The sequence below is a fragment of the Saimiri boliviensis genome, chromosome 3 (assembly GCF_048565385.1).
Source record: "Saimiri boliviensis isolate mSaiBol1 chromosome 3, mSaiBol1.pri, whole genome shotgun sequence".
In the NCBI taxonomy this organism is placed as follows: Eukaryota; Metazoa; Chordata; class Mammalia; order Primates; family Cebidae; genus Saimiri; species Saimiri boliviensis.
In genome coordinates this window covers 67,081,231-67,095,476 of record NC_133451.1, presented here as the reverse complement: position 1 = coordinate 67,095,476, position 14,246 = coordinate 67,081,231, and the positions used below count along the sequence as shown (strand labels likewise).

Sequence of the window (14,246 nt, the reverse complement as noted above, 5' to 3'; positions counted from 1 at the left end):
GGGATTTTAGCAATTGAAATACTTGGAATTTTAATATCATGGTTTGTTGCGGGCCAGAATTTGTCAAGTTTCTGATATATATCAAGTACTCTTCCAGGCGCAAAATACAGTGTGAACGAAACATGTACATACCCCTGCCCTGTTGGAGCTACATTCAATGGAGGCGACAGAACCAAAGGAAATAAGTACAATATACAGAAGGTGACTCAGGGACAGGGGCAAAGGAGGAAATCAAGATATAAAATGCTGAGAGAAGGTGAACTTTTAGATTGGGTGATCAGAAAGGATTTCTTGAGAAGTTGACTTTTGATTAACTAATTAAAGAAGATGAATGAGCTGGCAAGGTGTAAGTTTGGGAGAAGGTCACTCTTGGCAGAGGTATTAGCAAGTGCAAAGCCCCAAGATGGGAGTGTGCCTGGAGTGGCCACGGAGCACCAGGGGGGCTGATGGTTGTGTGGAGGAGTGAAGGGTGGGAAGAAATCAGATGAAGAGGTAACAGCAGACCAGTCGCACCCCACCTTTTAAGACATTGTACGGATGTTGGTTTTTAATCTGAAAAACAAGAAGACATTGGAGAGTGTGGAGCAAAGGGGAGAGATGGTCAGTTTGCATTAAAACAGTTTCTGCTGTTGAGAGTTAACAACAGATACAGGGAGGCTTTTAGGAGGCTGCTGCAATAATCCAGGTGACAAATGATGTCATCTCAAGAGGAGCATCTCAAGGCATGGAGACACTGAGAGAAAGATAGAATAGAGGTGTGGTAAGAGCCAGTGTTCCCACCGCCAGGGCCCACCTGCCACAAAGGGTGAGATAAGTCAGTTGCATTCCTTACTGTAGCTTTATTTCCAGTAGGAGGCACAGGGAGGAGTTTCTAGGCAAGAAAGCGCTGGGTCGCTCACTAGCACATCTGTTCTCAGATCTTGATACCCAGCTGGAAGGGGAGAGAAAGAAGAGGGCTCCTCCTCCCCTACAAGCTTTCCAGAGCAAAGCCTGCAGTTGCCAGCTGTGTGGGCCAGGCCTGGAGAGGAGCACCCCTGCCAAAGTGACGATAAGCCTTTGCTTACTGTGGCTTCACTCACCAGCTGGGATCTTTGACTTCTGTGGTTGCCTTTAATGCTCTAAACAGCCCCACAAGTAGGGCAGATCACCTTCACTTCACAGCTGTGGAAATTCAGGGAGACTAAGTGGCAAACACAGATTTGGAGAGCTGGACACTGGTCTCCCATCCCATACTCTGGGCACACAGAAGGAGTAATGTGTAGAGAGACAGTATCAGGCACAACCAAGTTCTTAATTTAGGTTGGTTTTAAATGTTGAAATACGTAAAAGAACATGAAATCAAATTTCTGTTTCATGGCTGCCTCCTGCTACAGAACACTCTTCTCACCATTCTTGTCCTGAATCATTTTCCGACATTTCCCCACTTTGGTTATTTATTTATGAATTGGCACCTTCAACATTTGTTGTTTTAAGAATGCTTCCATTTCCAATTACCTATGTCAAAGTGACAGAGTAGTAAAGATTCCATTAAACCATTTCTTTCTGTCTCAAACCTTTATAATAGTACCATTACCACCTTTTACTCTTAAAAAGCTTAAGACTGATTGTAATTGAACTTTTTATTTTTATTTTTAGGGAACAACTTAATTCTTTATTGAAGACCTATAACATTTTTTATAAGAACCAGAAAAATCTGCATATTTTATATGGAGAGGTAAGCTCATTGAAGAAAGGCAATCCAGTTTTATTCACACACACACACTCAATTCTGGAAGAAACAGGTGAAAGTTTAACTTGATTATGATTCTTATTTTTAGGCATGGGCTTGGAACACTTGTGACTTTCTAAGGAGTTTTGAGATAGAAAACATTTAAGAATTTTAATGACATATTTTCTATTTTAAAAATAGAGTACAATTATTTTTAACAGCATTTCCACTGAAGATTTGTCACAATACTTTCTTCCAAATGCACCAAAATGTATATAGAAAGATATTCACTGTGATGTCATTTGTAATGGAGAAAACTTGAAGATGTCACTACTAATTAGGGATTATTCAAATAAATCATGATGAATCTGTAATGTCAGATTTGATTTGGTTTTTTAAATGAATGCATTGGATTCTAATAAATGTGCACTGTATCAAAATAAAAATTTTTGAATATTAAAGAAAGAATTAGGAAAGTCTTGAAGCTAGAAAGCATTAAACTTGTAAGTTCAGGGGTACAAGTGCAAAATTGTTACATAGGAAAACACTTGTTATCGTGTTTTGTTGTACAGATTACTTCATCATCCAGCTATTGAGCCTACTACCCATTAGTTATTTTTCCTGATCCTATCCATCTTCCCAATTTCCACCCTCTGATAGGCCCCAGTGTCTGTGGTTCTCCTCTATGTGTTCATGTGCTCTCATCATTTAGCTCCCAATTATAAGTGAGAGCATACAGTATTTGGTTTTCTGTTCCTGTGTCAGTTTGCTAAGAATGATGGCCTCTAGCTCCATCCCTGCAAAGGACATGATCTTGTTCTTTTTTATGGTTGCATAGTATTCCATGGTGTACATTTACCATATTTTCTTTATCCAGTCTATTATTGATGGGGGTTTAGGCTGAGTCCAGGTCTTTACTATTATAAATAGTGCTGCAATGAACATATGTGTGTGTGTGTCTTTATAACAAAATGATTTATTTTCCACTGGGCATATACCCATTAATGGGATTGGTGGGTCAAATGGTATTTCTGTCTTTAGGTCTTTGAGGAATCAACATACTGCCTTTCTCAATGATTGGACGAATTTATACTCCCACAAGCAATGTATAAGGATTCCTTTTTCTCCACAACCTCACCAGCATCTGTTATTTTTTGACTTTTTAGTAATAGCCATTCTGACTGGTGTGAGATGTTGTTTCATTGTGGTTTTGATTTGTATTTCTCTAATGATCACTTATGTAGAGCTTTTTCATATGATTGCTGGCCACATGTATGTCTTCTTTTCCTAAGTGTCTGCTCATGTCCTTGGCCCACTTTTTAATGGGGTTGTTTGGTTTTTTTTCCATACAAATTTGTCTAAGTTCCTTGTAGATGCTGAATATTAGATCTTTGTCAGATGCATAGTTTGCAAAAATATTCTCCCATTCTATAGATTGTCTGTTTACTCTGTTGGTAGTTTCTTTTGCTGTACAAAACTCTTTATTTAGGCCCCATTTGCCAGTTTTTGGCTTTGTCACAATTGCTTTTGGCATCTTCATCATGAAATCTTTGCACATGTCTATGTGGTAGATGTTATTACCTAGGTTGTACTCCAGAATTTTTATAGTTTTAGGTTTTATATTTAAATCGTTAGTCCATCTTGAGAAATTTTTAACATATGGTGTAAAGAAGGGGTCCAGTTTTAATTTTCTGCATATGGCTAACCAGTTATCTTAGCACCATTTATTGAATAGGGAATCCTTTCCCCATTGCTTGTTTTTGTCAGATTTGTTGCAGCTCAGATATTTGTAGGTAAGCAGTATCATTTCTGGGTTCTCTATTCTGTTCCATCAGTCTGTGTGTCTGTTCTTGTACCAGTAACATACTGTTTTGGTTACTGTAGCTCTGTAGCATAGTTCGAAGTCAGGTAGTGTGATGCCTCCAGCTTTGTTCTTTTGCTTAGGATTGCCTTGGCTATTCAGGCTCTTTTGGATCTATATGAATTTTAAAATAGTTTTTTCTAGTTCTGTGAAGAATATCAATGGTAGTTTAATGAAAATAGCATTTAATCTATAAATTGCTTCGGGCAGTATGTCCATCGTTTTTCCATTTCTTTGTATCATCTGTGATTTCTTTGAGCAGTGACTTAAGTTCTCTTTGTAGATGTCTTTCACTTCCCTTATTAGCTATATCCCTAGGTATTTAGTTCTTTCTGTAGGAATTTGTTTGGGATTTGGCTCTTGGCTTGACTATTGTTGGTGTATAGGAATGCTAGCAATTTTTGCACATTTATTTTATATCCTGAAACTTTGCTGAAGTTACTTATCAGCTTAAGAAGCTTTGAGGCTGAGATGATGGGGTTTTCTAGATGTAAATCATGTCATCTGAAAACAGGGATACTTTGACTTCCTCTCTTGCTATTTGAATGCCCTTTATTTCTTCAAAGCATTTTTAAGAGTGCAACTGGCAGGCTAGTGTACAAAGTGGCCTTATGTTTACTTTTTTCTTTAAAAAAAAATTTCAGTGCTTCATTCTCCACAGGTCTCTTCACTCAGCCTTGTACTCTGATGGGGCTCACATTACATATTTACAATATCTTCTGGCCAGAGGACATTAGAATTTTCTACCCCTGATATAAATCTTCAAATTTCATGGCACAGCATTGACTTTAAGCAACCATGATTAAATCTGCAGTTTGGGTGGAAGAAAATTTACAAAATGCTCTGGCCTTTCCTACTAAGCTTAAATGATTTAGTTCAATTGGGTATTTAAATTACTTTCCCAAATTCAATAACCTACTGAATTAAATAATGAATCCCTTTATAAAGAAGTGGGCCTAATTTTAAGTTATTTCAACATTTTCCTATATCTTAAATCTTTAATATACATAATTATAAAAATATAAAATTTAGGAAAAGATTAAAACTAGGAAAATGATTATTTATATTTTAATTCAAAAGTTTCCGCAAAATTCATGATGTTAAATTTTTTTTTCTTTAGGTAAATATTTGTTCTGTACATCAGTGCTCTATTTATAATACAAAAGGTTTTTAGGCCAGGCACAGTAACTCACGCCTATAACCCCAACACTTAGGGAGGCCGAGGCAGGCAGATCACCTGAAGTCAGGAGTTCGAGACCTGTAATCCCAGCTACTGGGGAGTCTGAGACTGGAGAATCACCTGAACCCAGGTAGTGGAGGTTGCAGTGAGCTGAGATCACACTACTGTACTCCAGCCTGGGCAACAGAGGAAGACTCTGTCTCAAAAAAAAAAAAAAAAAAAAAGTTATTTAATTTTTAAAAATAGTTTCATGTTTTATATAATTTTTAAAGCTGTATGAAGTGATGTGTATGTACATTGAGGCTATCAGACTTTTCAAACTTTACACACTGGTCAAAGTCATAATTGAGAATTTTTCAAATCATTTGACACTGTTTAAAAGGGGCAGTCCTTTGATGACAATATGTGGCTTTATTCATCTGTGATTAATCAATCAGTTAATGAAACAAATATTTATTGAGTGTCTACCATGTACCAGCTACCATTTTAAAAGCTGGAGATATAGCAATGAAGAATTTAACAACCTCAGCAGAGTAGTGAGGCTTTTTTTTTTTCAGAGTTTCTATGAATTTTTGATACAAAGGCTTAATTCAGTTCTAGTTAGGCAGAGAAAGAACGCTATCCACCATTAACTAAACTATATAATCTATATTATGCACAGTCATTTCAAAGAACAAATTGTATTTGGTTGCTGAAAAAAAAATGATTGGTAACTAACCTCTTAGTAATCTGAAGTGTAAATCTAAGTGGAAGAAGTGCAGAACTTTGTTTCAGGCGTGATTCCAAAGGAAGTTTATCAGCCGAAGAAATGATAAACAGTAATATAGAGCACCTATTGAATTCAGGTGCTATGAATTAGGAATCATCATCATGTCTGTTTTTCAGATAAGAAAACCCAATCTTAAAGGTGGCCAGCAACTTGTCCAAGGCCACAACTAGGAAGTGGCAGAGCCAGGGTTTGAGCACAGGTCCATGTGATTTCAGAGTCCGGAGTTTTCATTACGCTCTCAAATAAGAATTGAGTTATTAAACGCTTTCTAACAATCGATTTTTCTTAATATTAATAATAGTTAATGGATGTTAAAATAGGTATTTTGTAGCTGGCATATGACTTTTGTTAGTTTCTGTATTTTCCAAAGCTTTTATAACAGAAAACATTACTTTAACAATGGAAAATGACATATATATATATATATATATATATATATATAATGACTATTTATACTTTAATTCAAAAGTTTCCACAAAATTCACGATGCTAACCTTGTTTCCGTTTTCTATTATACTATATTTCTAATTTTAAAGAAATTTTTCAAATGCTGTTATTTTTACAAAAATATTCTATGTAGCCAGCTGCAGTGGCTCACGCCTGTAATCCTAGCACTTTGGGAGGCTGAGGCGGGCGGATCACGAGGTCAAGAAATTGAGATCATCCTGGCCAACATAGTGAAACCCATCTCTTCTAAAATTTCAAAAAAAAAAAAAATTAGCTGGGCGTGATGACATTTGCCTGTAGTCCCAGCTACTCGGGATGCTGAGGCAGGAGAATCACTTGAACTCGGGAGGTGGAGGGTGCAATGATCCACAATTACACCACTGCACTCCAGACTGGTGACAGGGTGAGACTCCGTCTCAAAAAAAAAAATCATATCTATAATGTTTTGAATTTTACAGCATGTTTTCGCATATATTATTTTACTTGTTCTGCATAACTTTGTGAGTTAAACTTTTTCTGTTCAGAAATGAGGAAATAGCTACTAAATCTTTAAATAGTTTTTTTACTGATTTCTAGTTCATTACAGTTTTTAAATCTGCTTTAATTTTAAATTAAACAAAATTAGAGAATTAAAATTCCACTTAACTGAAGAATCATAGAGTTCAGAAAGTATTTTAACATACCGTGCCCTCTGGTGGACATGCCATTACCATTTTGATTTACTCACTTTGCTGGGTATTGCTGATTTCAAAAATAAAAGAATGTTTTAAAAATAGAATTGTTTTGTAGATAAAGTGGAAAGCCAAACAATACCCCTGGGATTTCTTTTTAACCTATTAAGGTTTCTTATGCACTTAATTTCTACATCTTCAGTTAAAACATTTACCTTCTATAAATAATACAAAAACAATCTGGGGGATTATTGATTTCTTCCTTAGACTACAGATGGCAAACTAATGGTGGAAGGAATGCTGGACATTTTCTGGGGAGTAAAACGACCTATACAGCTAAAAATACAAGATGAGAAGCCATTCTCTTCTTTTACCACGATGAAGTCATCAGATGTCTTCTCCAGCAAAGGGTAAGCTATTTTTCATGTTTTTAATTCCTCAGAAGATGATCTTCATGTCTAGTTTTATTGTGTGCACTCTTGATGAGGGAAACTTAGGCTTCTGGGGAAATGATTATACACAATCTCACTTTATTTCCCAGCAACTCCATTAAGTAGGTGTTTAGAAACCAGGGTCCTTCAAGATTAGTTACTTTGTGCAAGATCTGCAATTACAATGTGGCAGAACTGGACTGGAACTTAATTCTGCCTGGGCTCCACAGCCTGAGGTCTTGACTCTGCTCTGTTACTTCTTTCCTGGAGACTGTATTCCCTCATTGGAAAAGACAAAATATAAAGGCAGAATTTTATCTACCCTGGCCTCGTTTCTAAAATAAGAGAATAAAATCTGAATGTCTTATTTCATTGGAACAAAGGGCTCATCGTGCTTTGTACCAGGGAAATTTAATGATGCTCCATCTGATTGTCCCAATCCTTTTCAACAGAGTACCCCAAAATGCATTTGAAGTTAAATAAATGAACAAAACAGTCCTCTGTGTGAGTTTATACAAGTGTACCTTGGATATCCAGGTTGGGCTAATCTTTTCCTTACTCCCTTACAAGTTTTAGAAAAATTAATAAATATCCCCAGCAAGAATCATACCTATATAAAAGTTTCTTTCATCCTTTTTTCCATCCCTTCTTCTTTTTCAGTCTTTTACTCTCCAGCTTAACCCACTTTGTGTATACCTTGAGATACCAAGCCTTCTTTTCATACTATTTATCCTCCCATCCATTGTTAGATGAACTGTCATCATTGTTAGATGAGATGGCATCCTATGAGAGGAGACAATGGAGAAAAAGCTGCCAGGACAATTTACCCAATGTGACCTTTGGCCACAACTAAGGAAAATCAGTTATCACCTTGACAGAAATCTGCTTTTCGTTTGGAAAAAAAAAATTAAGAACTACTATGATTTTCACCTTGCCAATATTTCTCAAACATAATGCTACTGCCATGCTGAATGTTTTGTAATTCCCTATGTATTTCATGAAATTTCTAATTTTCCTGACTCTACCTGGAAGTCTACCTGCTTCTCCACATCAATTTGCCTCACTGTCCTCCAACAATCCTTTAAGACTCAGCTCAAGTAACATGATCTCCAGAATGCAAGTTCTGACCCCTCAGTCTATACTAGGTGCACTGAAAACTTTTCTATATCACTTGACACACATGCAGTCAATTTTATTTTTGTATACTCGTCTCCTTGTCTATAGTGTAAGCTTCCTGGTGGTAGGGAATGTGCTTTATTCATCTTTGCATCCCAGTGCTAAACTGTGTGCCTGGCACAAAGAGGAGATTCAAAACGTGGAATAGAGCAAAATCCCCAGAAGCCTGTGGTTAAATTATGTCTGCTTTGTTGTGACGATTTGGTCCCTCTGTCTATCTCTTGTCTCCCATCCAAGCCAAGGATTACCAATGAACTTAGGGCTCAGAGCCTAACAAAGAACAGAAGGGAGGCTGCAGGCTGAGGCAGACTGAGAAAGCCCCATATTTCTCACTTCAGGCTCCTGATGACTGATAGGGTTGATGATTCTAAATAACGAGGAGCATCATTTAAAAGGAAAAATTACTCATGGGATCTGTTTTTGGGAAAGTGTACAAGATATGAATTTACAAAATTAACTACCATACTTTATATTACCTAAGACTTCATTGCAAAATTCTCTGAACAGCCACATCTGTTTGATGCATTTTAATTTTTTGATTCATGAAAATGTAATAAATATCAAATATTAAAGGAAAATGTCAAAGAGATGAAGTAAGGTAATTGTAGTATCACCTTAAGCCATCATTATTTTGAATGGCTTTACCAAGATATGTTCTAAGTTTTATTTTATTTTTAATTGACAAATAATCATTCTATACATTTATGGAATACAACATGTTTTATGCATATATGCATTGTAGAATTAACAAAACAGGTTAATTAACATATCAATCATCTCAAATATTTATCTTTTTTGCTGTGAGAATAGAAAATATAAAAACTTCTCTCATTTAACTCTTTTGAAATATACAATATGTTATTATTAACCAAGATATTTTTTAAGTTCTCAAATGTAAAACCCATGTTCCTAGCAATTCTGAATTTTTGAATGAGTTTCAAGAACCCAAGTGGACAAGATAATATGCTTCTCCATATACTGCCACAGGTTCTAAAATAATATCCTCAGGAAACACCTGCTATAGGATCCATTTACATTTTACATTGTTTATTAGTATATTGCTGTGAAACAAACAGGAATTGGCTCTCTTTTTGTTTACAGTTGAGAAAAATTACCTAGAAACCTTCATCCGGCTTGTCCTTTTCCAAAGTAACAAGACTAACCATAGAACATTTGGCAAAAAAAGATTCCATTCCTTATACATACACACAGAGCCACACACAAACAAGAGCAAGATTAGATTTGCTTGCCATTAATTCGCCAAGAATATTTCCTGGGAGCCAGCTGAACACTCAGGCAGGAAGGCACAGCATAATTGGAAATGGCTTTTCCCAGCCTTCTGCTTTGCTAATGGGGTAAGGTATCATTTCTGTTGTTGTTTCAATCCAATCCTAGATACCCGCCCTCTGGTTGTTTCATTTAAGATAACATCCATTTAAATTCTTAGCCTTTAATTGTGAAAAGAAATGGACTATTTCCTTACTTAGACTTCTCCTGGTTTCTTTTTCCCACACTGGGCATCTCTGAGCAAAACTTATACCTCTGCTCTTGCAAGATGACAGATTTTATATCTTCAGCAGGTAAATGTGGAGTAAATGACAAGGAACTTCAGCCTCAGGAAGGGCTGTAATCTTGTGTCTTTCAGTTCACTCACGTTAGTTTGCATTAATTATGTTTGAAATGAATCACACGGAGGAAGTATGAGCTTAATTGGAGTGAAGAAGCTTTTTAAAAAATCAGTTTATTTGAGCTCTGACCACTGGTTACCCTTTATGGAAACAATTCTATGGGCAGTGCTTTGATCTCTCATATCTGGTACAAGTGTTTTGGAAATCTTTCATTAACAAAAGAAAAGAACAGCCTTGTTACGATTGTATTTGCTTACACTATTTTTCACTTCTGTTTTTAATCTTTCCAAACTCAGTTTTTGCATATTTTGGACAAGTCATGGCAGAATAACATAAACAGCACGAACTGGACAGGTGTACATTTGAATAATGTCAGTGGTGGGTTTCTTTCTTACAATATGGGAGGGAAGTGACCATATTCCATTTGTCTATCAAAACTCTACCTCCTTTTTATTTTTAAACTCTTTAGAAAACCTCCCCACAGTTTAAATTTGCAAATGACTATACATCCTGAACTTTGGTCAGAGCAACAGATGTCTCATGTTTGGGCAAGTTAAACTATTTGATATTACGTTAAGTTCCAACCAGTTTTCTCTTGAAAACTCTGGATAACTGCCCTAGAGCTTAGTCATGTGCACAGTTGCATTAGGGTGACGCTTCAAATTACACAATCCAGAGCTGAAAACTGGTGTTTTCTGCTGTAGATGGTGGAAAAGATAAGGGGCCAAACACAGAATATACTGGACCACTTCTAGCAGCCTGTATTTGTGTGACAACACTAAGCTGTTACGTCTGCCAGGGTCATCAAGAATTTGCCCGGCATCCCAGGGATTCTTATCTTTAGCCTTATGGAATAGCATCACGTTACATTGCATTTTTTGGTTTCTGTTTTTCATTGGTATTGCCTTTTCCATTACTAACCTTCCTTCTATGATAATTATACCTACCACTTTCTGATTATTAAGCTGTTATAGATTGGGGGAAATGGATAATTTTATCTGCCATAAGACTAATTAGATTCTGAGTTAGGACCTGGTAGTTTTTCTTTGAGTTAAAGTTATTACCTACAGTTGGGCTTTATAACATTTGTTTGGATTGGCTGTATTCTGAAATTAACAAATATATTAGGATTACTTTTTCTACCTCATAAGGCTATTGTGAGACTCAAGTGATATAATAACCATAAAATAGACTTTGAAAGAATTCAAAAGTAAAGAAGAAAGGGGATGATATTTTGCGTATTCACTGCCATTACTTTTTGCTGCCACCAGTGACATTTGGGAAGAGTCAGTGCCACAAATTCCCTGTAAGTGAATGTATTTTAGTCATAAGGAAAACAAACATTATTGAAGAGACTCTTAAATAATAGCAACCATTTGCCTAGAAAGATCCGGGAACACTTTGGGTCCCTAATGGTTCCTGGTCCATCAGTAATGAAATGGATAGAGATGCTGGTGATGATGATGATGATGATGACAACGGAGATGAGGATAATTATTATTTTTAATCCATACTGAATGCTTACCATTTTAGGGGAATGTTTCAAGAATTTTATACAAATTAACTCTTTTCATCCTCACAGCGACCCTATCCTACCTCATACCATTATCATTTTCATTTTACAGATGAGGACACAGGTACAGAAAGAATAAGAAAGTTGTTTGAGACCCGATAAATAAAATAAAATTGAGTTTTGACCTGCTGTAAAAATAAACACTTGTCAGGTTTCATTTGTTCTGAGCACTAGAATACACTTAAAATTGTTAGTTTCTCTGTGAAATAATAATTTTCTGGCCAAAATGTCTCATACATTTTCCTTCTTTGTAAACTACATTCTTCACAGTAATCAAGGGCCTTAAAGATAGGCCTCATATTTTCTCATTTTAGAGCCACTCTACCTAACAATGTTTTGAATGCAGTAGGTACTCAATACATATTGACAGAATGTATAAAAAATACTTTTATATCTAAACTCTCTTAAGAGTATTATCCAATATCTTATAACAATTGATCACCTTGGTTTCTGCTAATTCAATTTGAACATATGTTTTACAGAATCTATATAACTTGCATTTCAGTGTGTAACTGAATTATTATATCAAGAAGATATGCTCTGTAGAAGTACAGGAAGTATTTAAAATACATACTGACCACTTTGGTATGAATATAATTTTAATATCATAAAATTGTTATAACTTTGGATGATATATCCACCTACAGAGGCTCACAGTATTACTATGTTAATATTGTAAATCTAGAAACCATCATAGGCTTCAATATGAACGGAACCAATGTTACTGACAAGATTTCTTACTTTTCAGAATGACACGCTGGGGGGAATTTGATGATCTCTATCATATTAGCGAGCTGGACAGGACCCAGATTCCAATGTCTGAAACAAGGAATTCCCAGGAAGGTCAGTATCAAAATCTTATTCATTGGGAGGCTTAGTTTTTAATTAATGTAAAATATGACCCTATATGTTTCCCTGAAATCTAACGTTTTTCATACCACTACACAATAAACTCTTGTTTCATATGTATATATATTTTTCAATGTCTTAGGAGCATAGTAACTTAAGTCACTGCAGTGCTTGTATGATGTTTAAGAACCTTACTTTGGTATATAAAATGTAATTTTAAAATCAATTATATTAAATCACTTAGACTTATTAGAATAGGGAGAGCTAACAGTTTTAATAAAGTTTGTATTCATAAAATTGTCCAGTATTTTCCCCAAAGATTAAAATAATTTATCATTCTCAATAGCTGCATATGTTAGACCAAGCCTATCAAACCTAATTATATATCTTTTTAGAAATTGAACATTTTAGTTAGTTAATAGATATTTAAATAACTTCTCAGAAAGACACAGATATACTGGAGTCAATTTTATATTTGATGAAGTTATTTCAAAGATATTTTTAAAAGATAAATACATTGAAGGATCATATGGATTCATACTTAACTTGCCAAACCAATGGGAAATGCCAGCTCCAGTGACGTGTGACATTAGTAATTGTAATCATAATGGTGATGATGTGAGAGTAATAATAAAGATATTGATAGTTGTAATCTGTTGAGACTCTCCTCAGTATCAGGCATGATATTTTGTATTTTTTATGAATTTTTTTATGTAATTCTCATATACACATCAGATTCAAAGAGTAGCAGATGCTGGTGACTGAAGCTTGAGTGAGGGGTGGTGGACAGGGTTCACGTGCCTGAAATGGGGCTGTGATTTACCAAGTCAGTTCAGTGTGAACAAGGGCATCCCACTAGCATTAACTCCATAAGCCTACCAGCAACTTCCAGTGTTTGTTTTCTTTTTGTTCATGTGATTCTCAATTCCGCCTCCTCTCCTACTCCACAGGAACCCAGATCCTATGACAAACATGCTGTTCCTTCCAGGCTTCCCTTATCTTTGTCTCATGGGATCTTTACATCTTGTTATATACGGGCCCTTCTGATTATCCTTTTAAAAATATCTATTAAACCTAAGGAAATCCCAGTATTTTGGCATCAAATACATCATAAAAATCTATTTGTATTTAAACACCGGTGCTAGAGAAGGAAGAAATATCTCATTCCTATTTGATGACATTCTAATTACAATTGAAAATTATTTAAAATCCTAAAGTAAAATAAAACACAAATGCCAACAAATCGTCTTATTCTTACATATGAATCTGCACAGTAGAGGAAATTGTAAAAGATGCTATCAACTAGATACAAGCAGAAAGGGGACCAGAAGGCAGGTTTGAATCTTCTGCATCTTAGGCTAGTAACACATTGTAACTCAATTCAATTCCATTTAAACACCTTCTGCCTACCCAATAGGCACTAGAGCTGTTCAATGCTACATTATACTTTTATACTCTAAAATCTGCTGTAGGAATTGTAATAATTTAATAATCAAATTTTGACTAATAAATTATGAATCAGTGTTGAATATACATGACTCAATGAGAAGAAATAAGAAGATAGTGGGCAACTAAGGTAAAAAGTTATTCATATCGTATTTTTGGAATGTTCTGAAAAGAATATAATGTGAATTATCTTTGTGATATATTACTATTAATAGTAGGCACTAGTCCAAAGCATACTATTCTCTTTGCTTTTACAAAAGATGGGAAAAAAATCTTTCAGTGCTCCATATACCATGTAAATGGCTTCTCAAAGAGCTTTCTACAGTTTTATAGGAAAACTAAGGCCCAATGTTTATTTTTCAAGGGAAGATCCAATGAACTTGGAGCCAAAGTGTAATACGGATCCAGACCTGTTTCTATCATAAGTACCGTGTCCACAGGAAAGCCACTTCAACTCACTGTACTTTTCTGACCTATAAGAGATTAGACTGATAAAGTATCAGGTTT

At 35.5% G+C, this 14,246-nt stretch overlaps 1 protein-coding gene across 3 annotated transcripts in view; it reads left to right on the top strand.

Moving 5' to 3' along the window:
- RASSF6 (Ras association domain family member 6) overlaps positions 1-14,246 on the top strand; it is a 48,741-nt gene that overhangs the window by 20,205 nt on the left and 14,290 nt on the right. For all 3 annotated transcript variants that reach the window (XM_010342594.3, XM_074396261.1, XM_074396262.1), the window contains 3 exons: positions 1,636-1,714; positions 6,904-7,046; positions 12,193-12,287. In XM_010342594.3, coding sequence (XP_010340896.2) covers positions 1,636-1,714; positions 6,904-7,046; positions 12,193-12,287 — 317 coding nt within the window. The remainder of the gene's footprint in view (positions 1-1,635; positions 1,715-6,903; positions 7,047-12,192; positions 12,288-14,246) is intronic.